A 26,575-nucleotide genomic window follows, 5' to 3' on the forward strand; every position below is an offset into this window, starting at 1 on the left:
TACGAGTGTAAAAAGGTCAGTTTTCTCCTTAGCCCCGGACAAGAGATAGTACGGGACTAATTGGCGAGTGTAAAAAGCTGAAAAAATTGGTACGGGACTAACGATAGTCCTGGGTCAGAGAAAGTCCGGGGTTAAGAAACACAAGTGTAAAAAGCCCTTTACTATATTGCCAGGCATGTTTACACCAAGGCTTGACTCCTGCTTGACTACACAGCATTGCTCAGTTAGACTCAAGAATCGAACCCGGGTCCCATGGATCTGGAGGCAGACGCGCGCTATCGATTGTGCCGAATCACCGCCTTGAGCTGAATGGAATTCTTAAAGAAGAAATCCACTTCAGAATTTTATCAATTTCATAAGAAAGAGAACAAAAAATGCAAAAATGATCAGAATCGGTTAAGAAGTTATGACATTCTGAGATTTCAATTATTTTTCGGAAAACATTGTTTTGACCAGTCGCTATGAATAGTATTCATATCAGCAAGTTGATGATGTCATGCCATGACATTCTTTTTAAATTCATTTCATAAACAGATATGAATTGAAACATAAACAACAATATGTGAGGGCATGACATCATCAATTCACTCACTTAAATATTCATAAGGACTGATCAAGAAATGTTTTCCAAATTATGACACTTTAAAATGTCGGCTATCTTCCTTATTTCTTGATCGATTTTTGTTATTTTTCAAGCCTTCTGAAGGGATTTTTTTCTCTTTCTTTTAGACATTTTATTGTTGGGGTGGATTTTCTCTTTAATCTTATGATTGTCTCTCACTCCACCACAATTCAATTCTCTCATCCCTCCCCTCATCTGTTCTACATTCTAGCCCACTCGACCCCTCCCGTTTGTCTGTCTGTCTGTCTGTCTATTCCCGTCTCCCCCACCCCCACACACGTACACCTTCATTTTCTCCTTCTCTGTCCCTTCACTTCTCGAAAGGCCGAAACACCGGGGCAGAATGTCGAGTGTATACGGAATCGATACACATTACCCTGAGATCTGCGAGTAACGTATTGATTAAGGGCTTGACCGGGAAAGAATGTACGACGCTCAAAAATTAAGGAGCGATTTCCTAATTGATATGGCAAACACATTACCCACTGATACCATACGCAGGCAGCTAAAATTAGACCCACCGTAGTATTGAGCGGGCTCTCCACTCTTCCCTATACACAACAACTTCTTGGTCGCTATACGAGGTTGGTGGTTCCGCATATACAACGTACATCATCAATATATACCACGTCTCTTTCTCTCGTCAGGAATCTTATGCGCTTTGAATAAAAAGAGTAACTGAATTATGCAGGTATACATAGGGCATGTCCTTTATTATGATATTGATGCACCCTTACCTAAATATCTGGTACCACTTCAGGGAGGACTGTATATCATCATCGAAAGTCAAACACTCTATACAAATAAAAGAATATAAAAAAACCAAACATTGTGTAGTTATCGTCACTATTATCATACGTCAGACTGTCTGCATCGTCATCATTGTTTTACATGAATTGTTTGGACGAGATGCTCCTTGCCACAACTTTATAAACATAATTTCACCAATGTGGTCTCACAACATGATGTGATGATCGTTATGTATCGTTGTCACACATTGTAAGGCCTTGTTGTCCTTAATTGTTACTTTAGTGCAGTTACTATTATTACTCACGCTGGTATTAATTCTTAAAAATGTTCGTTTCTGTTTGAAATGATCATCACCGTCATCAGCACCAGTGTCAAAATCTTGACAAGACCACTTCAAGAAGCACCAGGATAACACAAAGACCACCACCACCACCACCACCACCACCACAACCATCACCATCACCAGCACCAGTGAAATAATCTGCTCACCACCATGACCATTTTTGTCACTATACCGCTCATCCACCACAGTCGTCAACATCATCATCAGCAGCAGCAGCATCATCATCAACATCATCACCATTATCATCATCATCACCACCACCACCACCACCACAACCATCATCATCATCATCGTCATCATCATCATCATCACCATCGTCATCATCGTCATCATCGTCATCATCATCATCATCATCGTCATCATCGTCATCATCATCGTGCAGTAGCACCAGCAGTTCAGCGACCACATGCACCACCATTTTCTCCACAGCACCATCCTAACCACAAATACCACCACCAATTGTCATCATTATCGTCATTCCATAATCATCACCACCATCATCTCTTCCCTTAACTACAATACCTCATTATCATACATATATCATTATTTTATTTTTGATACATATTTGAATATTTCCACCACCACCACTTACTTCTGTCTTTATACCAAAAGTGCCGGTAGTACTAATTCTTGATGCTTTGTCAGAATTGGTATACATACATGTGTACTCTACGAGTATAAATCATATTTTCACAAGGTCATCTTTGTACAGGCCAACCGCCAACATCACCACCATCATCACTTTCACACCTTAGAGGCACCACTTCTTCCGACCACCTTCGAGGCTACTACCACCTTACCACAGCCACCACAACTATCACCTTATTAGCAGGTGATCTTCGCCACAGCTTATCGCTGCCTCTCCTTTTTCCCCATCTTCCGTTGCCCTTTGTTCATATATCTTCAAGCGTGCCATGCACATGGGTCAATATACAGCTCAAATATGCTTGCTTCTTGACCACGTGTGCGTATCAATTTAGACATCACACAGAACAAATAGTTTTGCGATGACTTCGGCGGTACCAAACCAGGCATCAATCATCTTTTGATTAAACATCGCGGTTTGTTTCATGAGCCGCATCGCGGCAGAGCGTCCATCCTCAGCCATTATGACGTCATACCATAACGTCTAAACACACAATTTCATGATTAAGCTCTATCCCTCAGTCTTTCTACGTGGATGTCTATTATCATTATCACCAAATATTATTTAACCCTTTCTTTGCTAATGAGTCAAATGTGTACAAATTTCACACGCATTCCTATGGACAGGAAATGAATGCGACCGCAAAGGGTTAAAGAACTTATTTCAACTATCTTCCCCCTTCCCTGCTTTCTGGCCTTGTTCTTTGTGTTTTCTTCTGTGACTGTATGTTGTTAGATAGGTAGGTAGGTAATATGTAAGAAGCATGCATGTATATCTTTCCTTATTCACGCTTTTGCCTGTCTTTGTTTCTGTTATCTTCTTATCGACATTATATTTTCATCCATTCTCTTTTTATGTATTCTCTCTTCGTTCAAATTTATTGTCATTTCCATCAAATAAACGGAGAAATTAAAATCAAATTACGAAGGAAGAAAAAGAAAAAAAAAGGGGGAAAAAAGAAGAGACTCATTCCTCTCTTTTCTACTATGACATCTACTTCTTCCACAATCGGTCTTCTCTGCCTTTATGATTACAACATTTGAATACACATTATAGCCTACTAATGATACAACAATGCAATGGAAGACAAACTATGAACAACAATACATTTGTGTAATTTCAAGACAAGTACAGAAAAAAAAATGGTTGGAAATGGAGGGAACTGCTAAAAAGCAGAGCTTGTAGTCTGCAGTCCTCTCATAGAAAACTGTAGTTACAAATCTGATAAAACGAGGCAAAGAAAGTAAAGTAAAAGTGCCTTTTCGTTCTGTATTTCTATCTACGTCTTTGCCAACCAGCATCTGTACTTCCACCCCCCCCCCGAAAAGAAAGAAAGAAAGAATTAATAATTGGTTGAAATAAAAGGTGAAACGTATATAAACTGCCCAAGGTGTGGAAGGTTTTTCCATTCTGCTACGTCACTACGTATTGCACCCCTCTTTATCATAGCTTCCCGTTTCGTCTCACCACTTGAATCGCGGTTACAATGTTTATTCGGAAGTAAAAGAATTTCGACCGCGCGATGTTTATTTATAGACATTCCTAAACCTGTAGCTCTTCGCAACTTACTCATGAATAACTCAGTTCACATAATGGTATCATGAATAACCCATTCATTAGGTGCTCTCTTCAATATAACGAAACATAGACACAAATGACAATATAGAAACTATAAGCCCTGTACAGTTAAAAAATATAATGAAATTTCTGACTTTGACCGACATTTCATTGCACCTCGACCTTGATTATGAAGTCAGCGTCACTGCGATTGCAAGAAAGTTTGAGTACGCGAATTTGATTGGAAGTGAAAGTCAGGTGAGTTCATTCATGAAAAGGGGTGTTAATCGTGCATCCAGTTATTCTCTGAGTAAAAATTTTGTTCTCATGTTCCTTATATAGATAATTTCGAGCCATAATTTAAATAAAGTGGAAAGATAATCTACTAGCTTGTGCAATTTAATGAAAATTTGTTAAATTAACGAAAAGCAGACAACTTTTTTGCTGCGGAATGGTCCACTATTCTATGACGTCATTGATACTTCCGGGTGTCTGCTAGCGGAACTTTCGCAAGACTTGTGTGCGATTTGCATGCAGTATGGTCTGAGTACACATACTAGTATTCGCTTGTGTGTAAAAGCAGTGAAATAGGGAAACTACCCGTGGCGAAAGAAGCGTGCCAATCGGCGACCGAGCTGTTCTCCCTTCATCTGCCAGCAGCGAGCTCGCGAAGCTACGTGTGTGCTTGCCTCCCGCCCGTCACGGTAAATATAGGATCATGTGTCATACACGTTTTGCATTCTTTCTGCGCTCCCATCGACCGGCTGGCATTGGAAACTGGTAACACGCCGCGGAGCGAGCTACTCTGGAAGTGTATCTATATCTAGGGCCTAATATTTATCTGTTGGAATATCTTTGTGTACAGAGCTCTGTTGGACATACTCAGGATTACAGACTCAATAATGATGGCGAGGACTTGTTTCTCTTGGAAGGTATTCACCGCATGCCTGGTGACTTTTACAGGATTATTCATGCCGTGTTCATGGAGCTGCGACCCACTGTCGGAGTCTACGGACCTGAAGGCCTACAGATCCCCGATCGTGGTGGAAGGAACCCTGATAGGAGCCAATGCGACGGTGTCCAGAAAAACACTGAAGGGAGAGTTTTCCCAAAGGGTATCAGAAATCCAGCTTACTGGATTTGATTCTGAGAACCCATGTACGGGTCCCATAAGTTCGTTTACTGAGGGTACGAATTATTTGTTATTTATTAGACAAACTTCCAATCCTGGAATTTATTCCCTTATGGGGAATCCCGAAGAAACAACGAGAACGGGCAAGCGAGCTGTCCGCAAAGTCGACAAATCTGGTGAGTTCACGAAAAAAGTACCAAAATCTGAATATTGTGGCGTTATCTTTCTATCGATTTAGGTGTTTGACCCCAACACAATGATTTTTATAAAATGCGTTTACTCTCCTTCATGCTGCGGCTATGCAGCTGACAAAATGTCGGCATTTTTGTGACACAACGGAGTATTTTTGTTCCCCGCGAATCATCTCTCCTGCCCCCGGGGCAACCGTGGCCTGGCCGACACGCGCGGCCGATTAACTTTTGGGAGCCAAGATCATCGATGCGCCGAAACGTCGGCCTTTTTTTTTTTTTTTTTTTTTTTTTTTATTACAGCCATCCCACGCCAAGCCAGTCCCGAGATTAGCACAATAATTGTGTTCAGTTTGAGTGATTTTTATCCTTGCTTTTTTTTTTCGAGGCACAAATACACAATATGCTGTATTGTAAGAAAATATGTGTTTTGACCATCAATGAATTGCAGACATGGTGTTTGTATAGTCATTTTCCTCAACTCTTCGTGTACTGGAAAATAATTAGACCCTTTTTCCATGGCTTCCACATTTTTGACATAATCATTGCAAAAGTCAAATACTCGTATGCATACTGTTTTGGGTCGAACTAGAAGAGATTCTCAATAATCATAACAAAATAACCAATTTGTACTTGTGACCTCTCCAAGAAAAGGTAACTGAAATTAGTAGGTCCTATTGAGTCGATGTGGGAGACCTCAGTAAATGGTATTTGAAGTGAGACAGATTGAAAGGTGGGGGGGGGAGCAAATTTTGCAAATATTTTGTTGTGCAATAAACAGTAGTTTGTGTGTATGAGTGGCTCACATTCTCCCTGAACTAGTGAAACATTTGCCTTTATGAGTGAAACCCCTCCCCAATGAAAATCCTCAGCAAGCAGAAAAAAGAGAGGAAAGAAATATAGATATTACAAACCTGGAGTATTCAAGGCAGATGTCTATGTTTCTCTGATAAACAATCAAAATTGTGTTAATAAACTATCATAGTGGCTCTTTGGGTTTAATACAAAAATGCACAATAGGACATAGTAAAAAGTTATATATTTTTCAATCACATACCACTGCAAGAAGAAACTCATTTTACATGCGTATGAGGAAACCATGGAATAGTTTACCAAGAAATTTAATAGATGCACCCAGTGTCTTCAGTTTTGAAGTTGGTTTGGATAAATTCTGGGACAATGAACCCATAAAATTTAAGTTCGACGCCACGCCACCTGGCCATGACCCAGCTCATCTCAAGGACTAAACCTGGATCTGAATACAGAGGCTCAGCCTGCGTTCAGAATCTTCCATAGGTATCCATAGGTAGGTTTTTTTTAAAATCTGTCATCTGCCTGATAATGTCTGCCTACATAGAGCTCTATTGTGATTTCAGGTAAAACAAGTCACGACACAAGTGTAATGAGGAATCTTGAAAGTGAGCTCTGTCACTGTCAAAAACAAAAGGAGCAAAAACAAGTATGACAATTTCCCCAGAATATTACAATGTGGAGATCTAGGTACAGGCCAATGTGGTAGCATGTATGTGAAATGTTACAAGTTTAACAATAATTGATTAATGAAATCATGAGATATATACCAAGAGCAGCAGTTTTTTTAAAAAAGAAAAAAAAATGTTCCAACTCCTATAATGTTATCCATATCACGTATGAATCAGTATGCACTCACTTAGAGATTGAGTGGTATAGCACAAAGTGGTCCTATAGATGGAGGAATTGAGAATGCCTTCAATGTAGCTGTTTGAGCTTTTGTCTATGTCAGCCCAACTCCTAAAGCATGTCTGACGCAGCCTGGATGTACGTGGGCATCATTATCGTGCTTACTGTTCAGCCATAATTAGTGCTAGTGGTTCCTTGGCCCTCTTTCCACGCCTGGTGCTCATTTTATGGTTTGTGACTTTACAGGCGGATAATCAGCTTGCTTGTTTTCACGCTTCCTGAGCTGTAGTCTTGAGTGTCATTTTTTTGGGGGGGGGGGGGTGGAGGGAGGGAGCATGGGAGATGGATGGATGGTTGCATTCATGAGCATGGCAGTGTGTGTTCCAAGATTCACATTGTTGTTTGAAAAAACGACAGCTGTTAAGAAAGGATGAGTAATATACTCCTTCTAGTGTAGCAGTGTGAAGCAAGCAGAGTATTGGGGGGTCAATACGTTCCTTAGCTTATGATTTTTTAAACCGTGGAGACCCAAACAGAGAACAAAGCTAGGTTAAAGGGATCGTTTAGTTTTGGTTGAGACCTAATTTCAGGTTTCTAACATTTTTTGGTGAGATAATGAGAAACCTCTTATGAAATATGTAAGAGCATGTAATTCCATGAGGAATTTAATGTTTATTTGATGAAAATTGGTTTTGAAATGGCTGAGATATCCAAAACAGAGCGATTCTAATAAAGTGTGGAACCCACCTTCTATTACGATTGCTTTGTTTTACTTTGTTTTTGGATGTTTCAGTCATTACAAACCCGATTTTCATCAAATAAACTTTGAAATTTCCTCTTAAAATGGTGTGCTATGTACTATTCCATAAGTGTTTTCTTGGGATCTCGCAAAAAGTTAAAAACCCAATACTCATCTCCACCAATTCTGTATCATCCCTTTAAACTACTGCTAGTTTACAAAAAAATCATACATACAATGTATGTGTGTTTGTAGTTTGTTTGAAATACTTAGTACATTTATAGTATGTATTCATTCAATCCTGACTTTAAAGATCTTTTAAACATTCTTTAAATATCAGAATGCAGGTCACGAAACATATGTATGATTTACTGAAAATTTTCACTCCATATACTTTACACTTATCACATTATGATGTCCAACTACCAATATACAATGTAGTATATTACCGAAAGGTAAAGACATAAAAGCATAATGCACTTGTTCATACTGCACTTCATCCTCAAGTGCATGGGAGTAATTGAGTTTTGCAGTGCTTCTGTGTGTAGTGCGTATGTAATAACGTATGCATTTCACACTGCGAGCTCGGCCGATCGGCAAGAAGGAATGACCCACAAAGCAGTCGAACTGCACTGTAGTTGAATGGGCGGCGCGGCGGGCCGGCCTACTGGGCTGTTTGGCTGTGATGTACAGCGCAACTCAGTACGTCGTGAACGCGATAGCGGCAACATTTTTGCGAACAATCGCTGATATTCCACACATATTTCGCGCGTTGTTCGTAGTTTTCCCCGTTTCTGATATTTTAAGCGGATTGTACTGTACAAATGCTTGTGAAGATTGTACGGCATCGAGTTTGTATACATTTTCATGTCATTGTGACTATGTGCATGTGTGTGCAGTGTCGGAAGGTACGGTGCCAGCAGGGAGGTCCCCACCTCCCTGGTGCGATGTGCCAGTGGCCGTGCCGCACCGTATATCGGCAAAGTGTGCGTGTTTTGTAGCTGTCCAGGGTCCCCATCCCCTGGTCTGTCACGGCGATACATTCTATTTTGAAGAGAAAATGAATGCGCTTTTCCAGCAAATGTAGAATTATTAAATGGGTGTATCTACAAAATAAATAACTTTTCCACGGATTCTGGTTTGTCTCGTATTTCTGCGGGATACTTTTCTTCACGATGTAAATTCACGGACACAGCTAGCCGTGAGTGGTATCATCTGTAGTGTGTACTGTTATACAATCATTCATCATCCAAATAATGAGTGATTATCAAATGTCTTTTTAGAACATGAAGAAACATCTTTAAACGTTTAATGCTAGAATGCCATATCAGTATCATTTTGACATCCATCTGCAATTGTACAAGCCAGTTTCCAGTTGAATGTGCTACAATTGTACTGTGAAGAACTGCAGATATACATACCAGCTGTGTGGACACAAAAAGTCACAAACACCAATAAATAAAGCGTCCAGTGTTTTGAATATCATGGAATTTATTTCAGTCGTACATTTTGTTGAAAGACATGTTTTATGCCTGTAATGATACCAGGCCAGAATTGCGTCCTAGTATTGCGCAATGTGTCCCCAATCTGGAAGCTGAGAGACTGCTGCCAGCCAAATAAACATTGCTCTGCTACAGTCGTACTATTGACTTCCATCGATTGTATTAGTGGTTAGATCGATGTATGCTGACCAAACTAACTGACATAGACCTATGTAAGTTGCCATCATTTATGACATAGGCCTACAATGTAGGTCTTTTAACTGCAGTGTGAACTGCATTGAGTACGGTAAAGTGCAAGTTTAGCATATTGATGCCAATTCTGCACCTTTGTGCAATGAATAACAGGGGCTGCAATGAAATGAATAGAGCAACTATCAAGTTGACTGAACTGTCCCCATTACATTCCCGAACTGGCTAGACCAATAGAAGATCTTGATTCAGGACATGTCGGCTCTTGCCTGCTCAACAATAGCGGCTAATCTTGCCCCCTCCCCCTCCCTCTCCTCCGGTGCATACACAGGAGGTTCTTGATCTGAAAACTAAACTTTTAAATCAATTGGACAGGTCAATGAATAGAGTCTTAATGCTGTCTGGTATGTTCTCTTCCCTTCTTTTCGTGCAGCCTTTTATACATTCTGCCAAGATACAGCAATGGTTTCCTTTTCCCTCAGTGACTTTGTTCCCACAAACCCCCACCCCAACTGGCACAAGGAAGGTTAATAAACTTCTTTATCAGAAACCATAGCCAGAGTTAGCGAAAGGGACTACTTTGTAGTTGATACCCTTTTTTTTGTTGTTGCAGTATGCAAACAAAAATGCAAAGCAACATTCCATATCTAGGACAATTGCCCTTCATTTGAGCTGTGTTGCCATGAAAATGGAGTAGTAATCTCTTTGACATATGACCCAGAATTCAGGTTGGAAAAAGGCAGGACGTAGGCTTGACTTCACCTTCTCTATGCTGCACTGTATGTTCTGCAGCATTGTAACCCATGAAGTCGAACGTGTCAGTTTGTGTAATCATGAATGAATCGCGCGTGCTCTTGTGGTATTGTGGTTTTGAGCCTGCTTGTTAGTGTGTTTTCATTAACAATGATCAAACAAAAAGTTCAATGTGATATTCATAACAAATACAAACCTTCAATCATCTTGCATCCTTCTTTGCTTGACCTCTTGATACAACCTTGTACCTTGTCCATGGCTGACAGTAATAGGCCACCAACCACTACCCATTCATTTGGGACAGTAACAGGTGCTTCATAAATTTGCTCTCGTTCTTTTTGGATGACAAGGAAAAACTTGTTCCAAGTTTCAAGATACTTCTTGTGAAACCTTTGTAAAATGGGGCATTCACATCAGAGTTGCCATTGTAATTTAAATACCACAATAATTTGTTGGCTCTATTCTCATGGGCAGAATGCCACGATAATTTACTTGGTACCATGCTCATTCATGAAATGCTGACATGGTAAATCTGGTAAAAAGGTAAACTATACACAGCCCTGTCGCTGTACAGAAGTCGCGACAGTCGCTAGTAAACAGGATGCATGTGCATTTTTCCAGTGGAAAGAGATATAAAGTGTGTCAGGCCATGTGAGAAATACACTTCTTTTCGATTATCAGTGCTATTTCATGACACGAGTTATGTTCAAATCTTGCTTTTTTTTTTGCGTGTGTGTGTGTGTGAAGTTTGAATTACTTCCAGAAATACTATGGTGTCTAATTTCAGCGATAATTTTATCAACGGATTACACTGGTGATGGATCGTCATAAATTACTTCAAAATAGCTTTGTAGTATTAAATTTGTAGAGGAAACCCCAGGTATTGTATCATTTTAATAGAATACAGAAGAGAATAAAAAAAAAGAAAAAAGAGAACCACCATGCAGCTATGAGTAATTGACTTTGTTAGTGGGAAGCCATACTGCTGTCTAAAACCATGAAGTAGCTCCATGCTAAAACTCTGAACAATCACCTTACTCAGTGAGGGAAAGAAAGAGAGAGAGAAAGGGAGGGGGGCGGGGGACTTTAAAGATGCAACTTTAAAGAATTCAAGTGCAATTCCACGCCCGTTTGATCCCCAGTCTTGTGAGCTATTCCGCCGTCTTTTGTGGGCCGAGAGTGATTTCGTCTGCCGGTCCTTTGTTATGAGACCCTACACCCTGTCACTGAGCGTGAATGGGATCTGTGGTGAGGTATTTCAAACGCCGAGCCCAAATACACCACTCACAACAATTGTTGCTAGCCAGGGTGAATGGTCCTGTGTGCTTACAAGATTCCTTTCCCTAGCTCTCTTTAGCTTTCTTTCTTTACTCCACAACTTTATCTGCCTGTTAAACATAGGAAAAGATCTGTTTTCTATCAGAAAAAAAACTGTAGTCAGTTGATAAGGGACACAATAGATAGTGTGTTAGAACCATATTTCTCTCCATCACCTTACCAATTAGTGTTCTTTTTCATTGGCCAATTTTATGCATGAGAAAATGGAGTGCTTCTCATGTAGCCAGACATCAAACGGTATGCAATGCAAGTGTAACAGATTCTTCAATTGAGCTTTATATTGTCGGTGCATTGAACTAATGACTGCATTGAACTATTATTGTGGCATTTATAAGAGGGAGGAGGTTTCAGTTTGCTAAATTATTGATCAGATTCCCTAATTACTTTTGTGCACGCAAACCAAGGAGAGAATTGCGAGTCGGGAGATATACTTATATACGTGGTACCATATATTTAGCGAGTCCATTTTTTTTTTTTTTAATCAGAACTTAGCGACAATTTCGCATGTGGCTAAATTTGTGATCACGGAGTACAGTACTGTATGGCGAAGTGTATGTGTGCACATCGCATTCACATTGAGATCAGAGTCGATATTCTTTTGTCTTGTTGAATGTGCAAATAAAAACCATGCGAAATATGCCAGTGTATACAGTACTGTAATTACTTCATTTGTACATGCAGGCCTACAATGTATTTCTATTTGGCAAAAAAACATGCGAAACTTTATTATCCATTAACTTTCTCACCATGTGTTCCATTTTACTGAAACCATCACTTTCATTTCACTTTCTACACAACAGTTCTACTGATATTGGAATCATATAGGCCCTATGTTACTTTGAGAACGTGTTGCAGACAAGCATTCAAGAGGAAACTTGAAGTCAATGACCAAGTACTGTATTTGTATTTAAAGGACAAGTTCACCTTCATAAACATAAGGATTGAGAGAATGCAACAATATTAGTAGAACACATCAGTGAAAGTTTGAGGAAATTTGGACAGTCGGTGCAAAAGTTAGGAATTTTTAAAAAATTTTTGTGTTGGAACCGCTGTGATGAGGAGACTACTAAGGCTCGTGATGTCATACCAAGCTACCAACAGCCAACCTAGTAGCTGGAATACGCGATGTACAGGTATCATTACTAAATTACCGATGAGTACAACAGTATAACGGAGAAAATGTAAAGAAAATTCAACATATTTTCACTTTTTAGCTCGCATAATAAAAGGGCACTTGACTTGCCTCTTTCTAAAGGCAATGGGAATAATACAAGAGACCAAGGATTAGCTCCTATAACATATTTCAGTAACGAATCAAGGGAATGTGTACTTTTTTCAAAAGATGAAATTTTGTGAAATTCTCTTTATATTTTCGTTATATCGTTGTACGCATGTGACATCATACACTGCAGTAGTCTTCTCATCCAGCGATGACTGCACAAACGCTTGAAAAATTCATAACTTTTGAACGGATAGTCCGATTTTCCTCAAACTTTCAATGAGTGTTCTACTAATATTGCTACATTCTCTCAATCCTTATGTTAATGAAGGTGAACTTGTCCTTTAAGGCTTACTTTCTAATATTTTGTGAGTAAAATTTTGTTAGAATTGGGACTTCCTGACAATTTCGCAAGTGGTTTTTTTGGTGATTGTTGGGTAAAGAAATGGATGGAGAAATGTACACGTATACAGTGTGTGTGTCACATTCATATAGGGATCAGGGTTGATATTTTTGTATGTTTTAGAATTCATGAACTGAATAGCACTGCGAAGTATGTATGGCATATAGATGCATTGATGTAGAGTATGGTATAAAGGATGTAATAACTGAACCTAGTGTCATTCTTGTCTTACATAGTGTACTCACACACAGTATGCACTTACGGAAAATGTACTCCGGGTTGTTATCCAGGATATAAATTTTCACATCACACATGTGCAGTAATCACATTGTACAAAGCGTTGCCCAAAACATTGTTTGATGTCTGTGCTATGTAGAAACTAATTTCATGTGCATTTGTTTTGTCTCATATTGTATAAACTCCTACAGCAGCTAACAACAGAAAAAAAAAAATAGGTGTTTGATATGGCTAAATAGCCCAGAGTGCTTCTGTTGCAGTCTGATTCATCTCTTATAGTGTTCCCCTATGGAACAATTAGTCACACAACAGCAGGTGCATGATCTGTAACACACTGCACACTTTGTAACCACAGATTAGTGCAACGACTCGAGGAATCTTCATTCAACACATTGTTATTCTTTTGACAGGACTAAGGAGGCTAAATAAGACACCCAGTACTGTCTCTTCATATTTTTTTAGATCTCATAGAGAAAGTGAAAAAAAAAAACACCATGTAGCTCAAAAATAAAGCATGTTAACCGTGCACATGAACTGTACACTGAGTAATAAAGTGCTGCGGTTGCACTTCATATTATGTTCTTTGCATACTTGTGTGAAGTGAAGATGTGTGTTTGTGTGTGTGTGTGTGTGTGTGTGTGTGAGTGTATGAACTAGAGTCAGAATCCTGCTATGTGTCGCAGAGAAATTCATTTTTGTTAGTTGACCTGCTCAAGTGAGATCCGCAAGTGTGACTTCTTGTCCTGATACACTGTGTCATTCAAATTAAATTTGCTTGCATGGGGAGAAAAAACAACAACAACCAAACCCAGAAATCAATAGTTTTTCATCTCAAAGAGAATTAGGACCTTGCATTCTTCGATTCAACTACTTCACAGCTCAGTGAAGGCATTATGTTGATAGCAATACACGGCACTGTGTATAGAGTAGAAAAAAAAAGAAAAATTATGTTTGACTTCGGGTAACACCGATCCAGTGTCATACTCTTTGAAGGGGAAGTTGTTGGTGTGAACATCCTGTGAAGGCTTTTTAAAAATGTACACTAACAAAGAACTTGTTTGTAAACATGATTGTAAACACACATCTTGCCAATCAGAGATATTCTTGCCATCTGAATGCGAAGTAAAATCATATTTCTCATGAATACAATAGGTTTCTGATATTGTGTTCAGCCCTTTGTTGTCTTTTGCTGTTTTAAAACTCATATGTCTGCATTTTAAATTAAAAACTGAAATGGAATGCTTTTTAATCTAATGCCAGTTGAGATATAAAGGTCGTGTCACCCCAGGGACTGATCATGGTCATTGTATGACAAATGTACTGCTACAGTTCAGAGATAAGCTGCATCGATTGATGTGTACTTTAATACTTGATTAAGTCTGTTTATTGTGAAATACAACTGTGAGCAGATGCACACACTGCTCAATGTTGAGTGCTGGAACACAACATGCATGTTCAAAATGACACTTGCACAGGTACGATCCATCTGCTTACTCGGGGCGCGCCGAAGTTAACCAAAATTGCATTAGGTTCGGCTGCAGCCTGCTATGATGGTGGTTCTGTTCTCCACATTACGATCGAGACATTAGTTTGATTTCGACTGCGTCTTTGACCTTTTTATCTCGCAGATTGGCTGATCCGGGGAACAGCATTAGGTCTAATTGAATCAGAAAATTAATCGCATATTCAGAAATCTGGAGCTTATTCGCGTGCCCGATTAGTAGGAAGGGGAAAGAGGCAACGCAAGCACTGTATGTATCAGGTATGATGTGCAGTGGAAATGTGTGACATGAAGAGGGTATGAATGTGGAAGTGGTAGTGATTCTGATGCATCTGGAGAAACTGATTTACAGAAATTGAGGGAGAAAGAAAGATAGGGAGAAAGGACAGACACGGAAAGAGAGACCCTGTGTGTATACAATGTGTATAATGTGAGTGCTCTTGTATGCCAGTTAAAGAAGTTCACCTTCATGTACATGTGGACTGAGTATACAATATTAATAGAAAATCTGAGGAAAATCTACAATCCGTTCAAAAGTTATGAATTTTTAAAGTATCTGCTGCTGGATGACTACTACAGTGTATGATGTCAAACAATGACATAAAGAAATTAAAAAGAGAATTTTACAGAAAAAAGTGTACACCACTGTCACGGACGTATGTTAAGGGTAATATACCACTTGTACAGTCGAGGAAAGTGAAAATATGTTGAATTTTCTTTATATTTTCTTTAAATATTTGTACTCATGTGACATCACAAGCTATAGTAGTCTTCTCATCCAGCCTTCAGTGAGCAGTCAAAAGTGCATAACTCTAGAACGGATTGTCTGATATTCCTCAAACTCTCACTGATGTGTTTTACTAATGATATTGCTGCATTCACTCAACCCACATGTCTGTGAAGGTGAACTTGTCCTTTAAAGAAGAATAAGAATATACATTGTATACAAAACTGCTACATCAAGTGCATGTGAAAGAGAAAACCAGAGTACAGGCACCACTAACACTCATACCACTTGTACAGTCATTCAATTTTGTTTCCAGAAAAATTTGGTGGTATTCTGCTGTGAAAATGCATTGCCTAGTTCAATCTGTCAAGTTGATGGTTACAAATTGGAAAAAAAACACTTTTGTGAAATTCCTTTTCAGAAATAGTTCAAAGTGAATGATGCTACTCCTATTCAATTCTGATATGTAAATATGAACAGGAGGTTCCTGGCATTTGAAACATTTTGTTTGAATTAGGCGTGACTTTTTCACAGTAGAAGCTAACCTGTAAGACACTGCAGGCAGTAAAGAGTATTTTGCCATAGAGAATAAACTAATTCTGCAAAAGCAAATATTGATGCGTTTCAATCGTGCCGTGATGCGATCTGGAATTCGGCCAAATCCAATACTACTCCCCAAATTTTCCCAGTCTCTTCAGTGCGGGCCCAAATGCGGCCGCGGCAAATAGACTCCCGGCTGTCCATCCGTCGATTTTGATGGATTCGCCTCCGCGGTCAGAGATAACTTGATGGTGATAGACGACGTCCTGTCAAATTTGTCCGCAACGGAGACATAGCTGACACTGTGCGGTTGACACGTCTCATTTTCTCGGCATCGTTCTTCCCTGTCAGCGAGGATTTGTAAAGTGTATTGAAAACCCCCGAGAAGCGAGTACCAATTTCTCGGCCCTCCGACACACTTTTCAACACCTTGTTCAAGTAGCTCTGTCGTGACCTGTACAGAGATCTATGGATAAAAAAAAAAGAGAGGGGGAAAAAAATCTCTGTGGGAGCAGCCATGCACAAATGCAGAACTTTTCTGCACAAGAAAATATGTGGGAAATGACATATGAAAACTTGTGGAAATTATTTCACTTTTGTGTTGTACTGCAATTTCTTTTAATTTCCGGCAAACCAAGTGCATTTTGTCAACTATTTCTATGCAGGTCATACATCCGAAAGCATCTAACTCCCAAACAAACAAAACTATGATGCATTGCACATTGTATCCCCATCAACTGCATGCATGACCACACAGAAGTAAGCAGAGTGGATAAGCAAATAGAGCATAAAAAATATCCTTCGCTTAATACAAAAGCACTCTACGACTATCGCCGAACTTTTAGTCACATTCCAGGATTTCATGTATAAAAGCGGCACTGTTTGTCATACAGTACCAGCCTAGAATTAGCATGCATTGAGGTATGTTCCAACCATTCAGCTCAACTTTAAAGGTAAAGATGAGCATTGGTAGTAATCTCTCACTTGCCCGAAAACTTGTGTTTTTGTAGAAAAACTTGATACATACAATGTAGTATTTTGTCATTGTTGTTGTTGTTATGTCATTGAAATTTCAACTTGTCTTGCAATTACAGCTTTCTATTTTTCCATCAACCAAGTCTAGAAATCTATGGAATCAGATCACTACTGACTGAAAGGTATAGTCATTTTACTGCAAAATAGAACTGTTTCATTAAGTATCAATATCTGCAAAGCAAAGAGTGGATGACAATTTAATGTTTTGATAACACTTTACCGTTATGATTGTGAAAGGCTTTAAAAATGTAGGGCCCTTGTACTGTAAAATGAAGAATGTTTGTGTGCATTTTAATTTCGCAAATTTTGCGGGAGCCAAGATTCGCGAAATTAAAATGCACATGAAAGTTCTTGTCTACACTATGCACATTGAATGTTAGAGGCAACTCGCAATAATTTCATGCCGCGAAAAAGGCCGTCGGCTCCAATTCGTGAAAATATTGTGTTTTACAGTAATTTTGACTTTTGCTTTCCTTGTGCAACTCTTTGTATACCAGATTAACTGAAGCAATATTTTGATCTTCACAAAAGAATCAGAAGTACTGCAACCTAAATGAACTCTGTGATCCCATCAAATATGTACGACCGGAAGTGGCTTCTGATTTTGAATGTGCACATGTCCCCACCCAATGATGAATGTGATACAGGGAGGGTGAATACATAGAGTGAACAGTGCCCGCTGCAACGCACCTGCGCTCAACCTTTAAATGGTCGTCATCAAGCTAGCCCCCTCCCTCCTCGCCCCCCCCCCCCCCCAATTGCCAAGTCCTGATATTGGACCGGGAATCCATCAGAGCAGAGTGTTCCTTTGAGGCGGGTTCAGGCTAAGCCGTGTAAACTATACCCCGTCCCGCTTAATGTCACTGACAAGATTACAGCGGCTAGCCATGTTTGTGTGATGGATCGGCCAAGAGACTTTCACATCCTGGGCTCTGCCCAAACCTGGACGGGGTAAAATACTGCACAGTGTCAGCAGAATACAAGGCCGTACGACGACCCACCTCTATAGAGTCATATCAAATGGGGGACGAATATCAGGGGATACAGGAGGGGTGCAACATCAAAATCATTTCCCAATCCTGAGGCTGTTCACAGTTTCCCACCGTTTCATGTTATGGTTATGTTGATGGAAAAAGTAGGTTATGACTCAAATTCGTTGTTCCTCTCTCACTTATATTTCATTTATTATAGCTGAATCCAGAGGATTCTTGTGATGGAGAAGGTGGATGTTCAATGTATCAATGATTATACTGATCATTGGTTATTCTGTGGAAGCCCTTTCTGGTAAAAAGAAGAAAAAAAAGAGTGATTGTCTATGAAAACCAATATTTTAGCCACATTAAGTGAACACTAATATTTAAAGATAACCTGATTCCAAGGAAATCCAATCGAAAAATAAAATGAATACAGATAGAGAAGAAAATGCCAGTATGTATATTCACATTTTAAATTACTGTGGTACTAAATACCGCTGTATTGTACCATACCATTGTCATTGGTGAAATACAGTATCATGGTAGTGGATAGGCCCTGCTGCAGTAATTCACTTGGCACCATCATCATTTACAAAATATTGTGGTATTTCTGGCCCAAAATTACACCTCTTCGAGGTAAGCACTATGCATACGCATAACTCCTAAGCCACGATGTAATTAGGAGCTTCGTTTCATCGTTGCTCAAGTGATTAAGTTTTGATTCTGGTTGATCCATCTTGCAAATACATGTAATATATTCTACTGCACTACACAGTTCAGGACGTCTTTGTACAAGTAAAGTATACTACAGTACGTAAATATACGTTCGTGCAATACACTGCAATACACCTTTACCTCATGCGTTCTCAAATAGTGTTGGGGGAGGGGGAAGATAAGAATTGTGTCATTTCAGGTGGGAAATATAGCACTATGCAATGGGTAGCATTTCTTGACATGGTTTGCACTCGAATCTCGCATGCACGTTTCAATCTCACTTTCATGCGAACTTTGAATTACCAGTCTAAGTACCACAGAATTTTGAGGTGTCTTTGCATTCACATTTCGAAGTACCCTGCAAAATACTGCGTGATTTCACCATAAATGTGAGTGCACCTAATATGCTACCATTTAGATATTTTTGTGGTTCACCCTTCCTACACGAAAAAATGGCAAGTGTACTTCACCGACCAAAAAGGCTTTATAACGGCTTTCAAACGTTTCCTGAAGATTCCATCCCCCGAAATGCTTTTTTCCCCAGGTCGGGAGGGATGGAGTTTTTGCTGGAATGTCTCCCAAACCGACACGGATTGGAAAAAGTCCACCAGGGATCAGTGCTAAGTCAGGTTGAAGCGACAAAGCATCTTAGCCTCTGCCTATCAGGCGAGGTGATTCTATTTGGAGAGATTCCCATTCAGGAAAATATTTCTAAGCAATTTATTCTCCTTTTTTTTGGGGGGGGGGGGAGGAGGGGATGTCGGGTCATGATCCTTAAAAACATGTAGCATAAAAAGAAGGAAGAATTTGAGTTTGGTTGTAGGGTGCTGGATAAATAAAGCTGTTGACCCGTTTCTCCTGAAATTCCACAACAAATTTGAGGTTGCCTTAAACCCTACATTTTTTCTTTTCATCTATGATGTCTTTCCTTTGCTCGTCCTGTTCCTTTCTCTCCCTGTTCATATCACTAATATATGAACTGTTCACAGATAGATGGCATACAGCGTGCGCATGTGAAATCTGTTCCTCTTTGAGAAGCTGACCTAAAAGTAAAACTGCCCTACACAGACCACACATACTTCAGACCCACATGCCTCCTTGCTTAGTTTTAGGATGACTAGAATTCTGCTTGTGTGATCATGATTCTATATCATGAGGAGTATTTTGCAGTCCTTAAAAAACGTTGAGATGACTTTATCATCAAGACAAATAGCCTTTTTTTCATGTAGGAAGTGAAAGTGTGATACACAATAATAACTAACTGGAAGCATATTAGGTACAGGCTCCGGATACCATCACCACTAGAGGCTAGAGCTAAAGACATTGTATAAGCACTTTATTGATGATTCTGTCATTTGATGAGTTATAATCAAATCACTTGCCAATCTATGGTTTCTTTTCTTTGCATATTTTGCTGAGATTCCACAATGGACATTTGTATCCATTTGCCTGTACTATCACTAAATGATTGAAACTCTGATTGCACAGTACCTTCAGTGGTGCTGAAGTTACTGTAAAACACACTATTTTCATGGCATGACATTTTCGTGAATTGGAGCCGACAGCCTTTTACGCTGCATGAAATTTTCGCGAGTTGCCTCTAACATTCAATGCATATAGTGTAGACAAGAACTTTCGCGTGCAGTCACGACTCTTGGTGCGAAATTTGCGAAATTAAAATGCACGAGAATATTCCTCGATTTACAGTATCTTGATGAAGCAGCATACATGGATCCTATTTTCACAAGATAGGAATATTTCCTTTGTCTCATAAGCAGACCTAGGTCTCTGGCATTTATGGCATATTTTTCCAATGCATGACTTGTGGAATGTGAATGCAATGAGCAAGTACCACATGAATCAAATCAGGGTGCCATCTCATGCAGAGTGTGGCTGCATTTGGCACAAAAGAAAAAGGGAAATGGCAGGAGCCAAATATTTTCCCATTTATCTGAAAGAATTGTCCAAATAAATCCGAAATTTCTTCAAATGTTATTAGATTTTCTCCACCTGCCATCATGGCCTGACACAGTCGGGGATACATAAGAGTGAAAGTCAATTTGTTTAGGAGACCGCAAGGGAGACAGCATCTTTCCTGATAGTCAAGTGATCAGTAATTTTATCGCAGCCCACACTTTTTTATCATTTTTTTGTTGTTGTTAAGAGTAGATTGTTTTCATTTCTCAAATGGAAAGACCCGAGAGAGACGGGGAAATTGGAGAGGGAAAAGATGATAATATCAGATATCTCTGGTGTAAAAGATATTGTGCCAAGGGAGCGGCAGTATGATACTGAGAGGTCCTTTGACAGAGAGTAAAGTGGCAGCAGCGGGGCGATTTCCGTGAAGTAGGACAAATTAGACCTGAAGCAAGCAGGCAGGGTCTGGGCAGTTGTCGTGCCACAACACTGTCCTCTCTCACGTATAGGTTTCAGACGGCACGATCATAAAACAGAGTTGGTTTTGTTTGCTGCTGGTCTGTTGGCTTTCATTCATTCAGTCCAAGGTTGGTGTTTTCCTTCCCCCCTTTCTTGTTTTGTTTTCGTACTTCTGCTCGTTGTGCTCTCTGTCTTATTTTCTTTCGGTGGAGATGGCCGAAACTCTCTTTTGAGTGGGCACAGTTTGTTCCTTTGATGGGAGGCAATTTAAGGGTGTGAATAGTGGTGCTTATCTAATCACAAGCGCTCGGAGGGGGTGCAGCTACCCTCTCATCTCCCCTGGCCGTGGTAGAAGAACTGGTAGAGGGTCTCTCTCTCCCTCCATCACGCACCCTCTGCTGATTCCATTCTCCCTGTTCTTTCTTGCTACTGCTGCCCCCATGAGTCATGATTTGTGGTAGTTGCTCGTTAAAGGACAAGTTCACCTTCATAAACATAAGGATTGAGAGAATGTAGCAATATTAGTAGAACACATCATTGAAAGTTTGAGGAAAATCAGACAATCCGTTCAAAAGTTATGAATTTTTGAAGTTTTTGTGCAGTACCCGCTGGATGAGAAGACTACTGCTATGTATGAATAACTTAGATGTCACATGCGTACAACAATATAAGGAAAATATAAAGAGAATTTCACAAAATTCCATCTTTTGAAAAAAGTACACATTCCCCTGACTCCTTACCGACACATGTTATGGGTAATATTATTCCCCCTGCCTTTAGAAAGAGGCAAGTCAAGTGCTCTTTTATTATGCGAAAAAAGTGAAAATATGTTGAATTTCCTTTTACATTTTCTTTATACTGTTGTACGCATATGACTCACAAGCTGTCGTAGTCTCCTCATCCAGCGGTTCCAACACAAAAATTTTAAAAATTCATAACTTTTGCATCGATTGTCCAATTTTCCTCAAACTTTCACTGATGTGTTCTACTAATATTGTTGCATTTTCTCAATCCTTATGTTTATGAAGGTGAACTTGTCCTTTAAAATCTCCAGTGATAAAGATGAGGATGGGAGTGATTTCTTATTGGCAAAAAATCCTCCAACCAAACAAACAAACAAAAACATGTCAGCATGTTTGAGAAAATGTGCAAATCAAGTAATTCATAGAAATATTCCAAGCAAGCTCTCCCAAACATTTCTCAAATCATGTCTAGGAGGTGAGTTTCAATTGAGCTTTGTGCAATTCTGGGCACCCCAGAAAACCCTCCAACCAAACAAACAAACAAACAAAAACATGTCAACATGTTTGAGAAAATGTGCAAATCGAGTAATTCATAGAAATATTCCATGCAAGCTCTCCCAAACATTTCTCAAAATCATGTCTAGGAGGTGAGTTTCAATTGAGCTTTGTGCAATTCTGGGCACCCCATTTGTAGTCTGCAAGAGCAGTAGGCACCTATAGTACATTGTACATTTGAAGAGGCCAAGCTTAGCCTGGCCTTCATTTTTTCAACTAACTTTTTGTTTTTCTATGTGAATGAACAAATGTAGGCCTACATCACTACCTCACACATATATGTATTGGGAGCTTCCTTTTTGATTTACGGACTATCTATTTTGTGACTTAGCCACTGTATGGAATGTATGTCTTTGTGTGTGTTATGGGAAGGAAAGCTCCACGGACTCCAAATATGATTTGAAATAATTTCAGAAACATGATTATTGGAAAGAAATCTGTGTAGTCTACTCTGAGACTAATATTGAGACTACATCGAGAGATAGATGGCTAGACAGAGAGAGAGAGAGAGAGAGGAGGGGGGGGGGGGGGAAGATAGCTGGCCCTAGAGATGCAGTCAAACTAAAGGCCGACAGATACCTGGAGAAACCCTCCAGAAGAAACTTGGTGGTGGTGATGGTGATGATGTTGCGGCCGACATCTCATCTGTCTGCCTGATAAAAAGGGCATCCCCTCTGGTATCTAGGGACAGATGCAGGTGTTGTGAACCCCTGGACCCACTTGATGCGAGTGTCTCCAGCCTTTGTCGGGAGAACTCTCGTCACTATTTCTGCCTCGCTATCGGAACGTGACAGATCACGGCAGCAAATGATCTATTAGCTGCAGACATTTTTTTTCCCCTTTTTACAAATCATATAGTATAACCTCTTTGTGGATTTATTCCTGCTTTGTTAGATGATGCTGACTCAGGAAATCTTTTGATATTAATTTTGATGTTTTTACTGTCTTTGTTGTTACAGTCATTGTTTTTATTATTGTTTTTGGCTAATGCTGAATCATATTGCATTTTGTCAGCTATATCATTATTTTTCTCATGCTTATGTTTTTTTTAATGAATGTGGGGGAAGGAAATAGGGCCTTTTAAAAAATTGTCCAAAATTGTCTTGAAATTTTTAAAGCTAAAGATAAATATGTTTGGTGGATGTCCCATTCAGTCAGATAGACCTGTGTTGTGATCTAAAGTGTGTGTTTGCCCACCAAAGGTACTGCAAGTGAGCTCTGTAGTTTGTTGCTTTGGTGATACACATCTCATGGGGTCCCAGATATTGGCTTTAAAGCCATTTCGAGATCTAGCTCTGATGGGAGGCCCTCAGTCCAGATCAGGGGCATATAATTTTGTAGAGAAGAACTCAACCTAGAAATTGTGAGGCATAGCAACAGATGGTGGTTGTACTTTGCTTATTATCAGTTATTTGTTATTGTTTTTTTCAATGAATCATGCATTTTATTAAATAGGTCATACAGATGTTACAATTTTAAGGATTTCATAACACTTGACATTCAGGATCAGAAGGTTTGAGAATGTCAAAAACATGTTTGTTTTCTCTTTTGTTAAATGTATGTAGTTCAATTGCCACTTTTTACTTCATTTTGAAGATCATGCAATTTAGTTAGACAGAGAAATGTCTGGTAATAAATAGGTTGGCAAATGCCATGCTTTATCTTTCATGATATTAATTCTGTGCGATGGATGAGGCTAGTTTCAGGAAAAATTCAAAACGAATGACACAGTTGAGCCTGAATTTGATCATGGTTTAATCTCATGAGACTCCTCAGAATGTGGGTAGATTTACTTGGAGATGCCCCACATGCCGTCAAATGGCTAAATCATTTCTAGAGACAAGTTCATTAGTCCGCGACTCCGTGCCGAAAGCTTGGCAGAGGCAGGCAACGAACCTGGATGGCCATTTCTCGAAACGGCGACATATACATGGCTTCACATGTGGAGCTCTCGGAGGATTCGTGACAATTTATGGAAGGCTCATTTTCCACACTTACGGCGGATGAGGAAGAGGGGAAGAAACAACATAGGGGATGTGATTAGTTTCAAGACATTCAAGAACCCCTCCCCCTCCCCCTACCCCCACCCAGGGGGAATAAGTAAATATTACAGGGGCCTCTGCTGGGCATCACATTTCAGGCTTTTTTTATGTGTGTGTGTGATGTTTTTCCCTGGTTGCTTCCTCATCTTTCCTGTATACATTCTTTTTTTCTTTTTAAGAGATGCAGAAATGCTTTCCCTTGCCCATGATCACTTCTACAGCTTGCTTGGGGGGCCAAACTCTCCATCTGCTTCTGTGGGTACATCTGTTCGCTACCCATTCCATGTGTGGCCGATGACACCCAATATGCTTGCAGTGACACGGAAAGGCCGAAAGTCACATGAGACACCACGATTCACAATTTTTTTTCCCCTCTATTTTTGCTCACTCCGGCAGTCTCCGGCATTTCTTCAATGCTATTGACACACCAGGGACCACAATATTCTCCCTTGTGCAAATTTGACATACAAATCTCAGGTCACTGCAAGCCCTTCTTTCTGTCTTGAATCAAGTTCACAGTCTACGAGAACGAGCAGGAGTATTGCACTTGTGCATTTGTATTTTGCATTTAATTCAGCTGGATCAGGCAAGATGCTGTACTGCATCTTGTGTTGTGTGTGATTTTACACTAGTGTGTATTATTTTTTTCCATAGGTTTCTTTTCCTTTTAGCCAAAATGGAGCAAATTAGGCAGGAGTGGACTTCGTGAGGGAAGCAAGTGCTGTTTATTACTGGCAGCAGTGCAGCGGCCCATCTGCGCCGTCACAATTCGGCGACAATTCGAGATGAACCAATTGTGGAAACACTTTCCAATTCCATGTTTGACGAAAGTGATATCCTTGGATGTTGTGGCTGTCTCAACAGCTGCCTTGCCTCCGACTTCTGATATGATATCTCAAAAGTACTTCTACACAGGGGGAGAAGGAAAAACAAGAAACAAAACAACAACAACATACACGGAGAATGGCTTTGAAGCCATGCCTATCGAAAGAAATGATACCGGCCATCAATTTTAGCCCCAGATTTTTGTCTGCGTCAACCTTTGTGTGAATGTGTTTGTGTGAATGTGTGTGTGTGTGAGTGTGTGTGTGTGTGTGTGTGTGTGATAGAGAGAAAGAGAGAGAGAGAGAGAGAGGGAGAAAGAGAAAGAGAGGCTGAAAGCCTACATTCCCAGAGTGCGTATGTACGTGTACCAATCTCCCTGAGATAGAATGAAAAGAATAGTGCAACAAGCCGTCTCTCATCCTTTGCCAACATTCAAAGATGAGCTGAAATATCATGTGGTAATGATCAGGTATTCATTAAGCTAGATAACAAGGTAATCCGGTGACAATAAACACAGGTTATGCCACAAATGACCAACAAATGTAGAGATCATATTTTTCGCGATGCAAACTTACAGTGAGCATATCATTGTCAATCAAAGAAGCAAAAGAATAGGCCTACACCATTTTGGTTCCAAAATAATAATTAATGAAAGTGTTTGTCAAGGAGCATCACTATTGTCATCATCATCATCATCGTCATCATCGTCATCATCATTACCAGGATGTGAAAACTCAGTGTTGGTGTCAATCGACTGATAGTGTTAGCAATAAGGTTAACAAAGCTGCTGATACAGCAGCTACTGTAAGGCAAGATATTTTTGTGGCATTAAATTTTTGCAAATTAGAGGTGATGGTTTTTTTCTTGCAGAAATTTTAGTGAATTGCCACTGTCATTCAACACATTCATTGCAGAAGAACTTTCGCATGCATTTTAATATTGTGAATCTTGACTCTCTTGAAACTAAGATGCCTGCAAACATTTCTGGTTTTACAGTACTCTTACATCTGTGCATATATTAATTTCTCAATTTTGTTTGCTTATTGTGCCATCATGGGAAACAACAAAATGGCACATCTAAATCAATGTTGTCATAATGTGGGATGCAATGCCATTGAATTGGAGAAGGAAGAGAGGTCTATGCAGCTGCTACTACTAAGGCGAGACATGTGCCTTGGGTTTATACACAAATGGAAACATTCAGCAAGTAGAACCAAACTTTGATTCAATTTTGATGTGCAATTTATCTTCCTTTTCATGCCCCTG

The 26,575-nt window shown here is 39.7% G+C and overlaps 1 protein-coding gene across 1 annotated transcript in view; it reads left to right on the forward strand.

Moving 5' to 3' along the window:
* The first annotated feature begins 4,601 nt into the window (after positions 1 to 4,601).
* The window catches only part of LOC139725731 (uncharacterized), a 198,769-nt gene continuing 176,795 nt past the window's right edge, over positions 4,602 to 26,575 (forward strand). Inside the window, exon 1 of the mRNA XM_071636815.1 lies at positions 4,602 to 5,226. Within this exon, the coding sequence (XP_071492916.1) occupies positions 4,821 to 5,226 (406 nt within the window). The 5' untranslated portion in view covers positions 4,602 to 4,820. The remainder of the gene's footprint in view (positions 5,227 to 26,575) is intronic.

Source organism: Diadema antillarum, unplaced genomic scaffold (genome assembly GCF_040938485.1).
Source record: "Diadema antillarum isolate AM-2024a unplaced genomic scaffold, OU_Dant_1.0 seq00000057_RagTag, whole genome shotgun sequence".
In the NCBI taxonomy this organism is placed as follows: Eukaryota; Metazoa; Echinodermata; class Echinoidea; order Diadematoida; family Diadematidae; genus Diadema; species Diadema antillarum.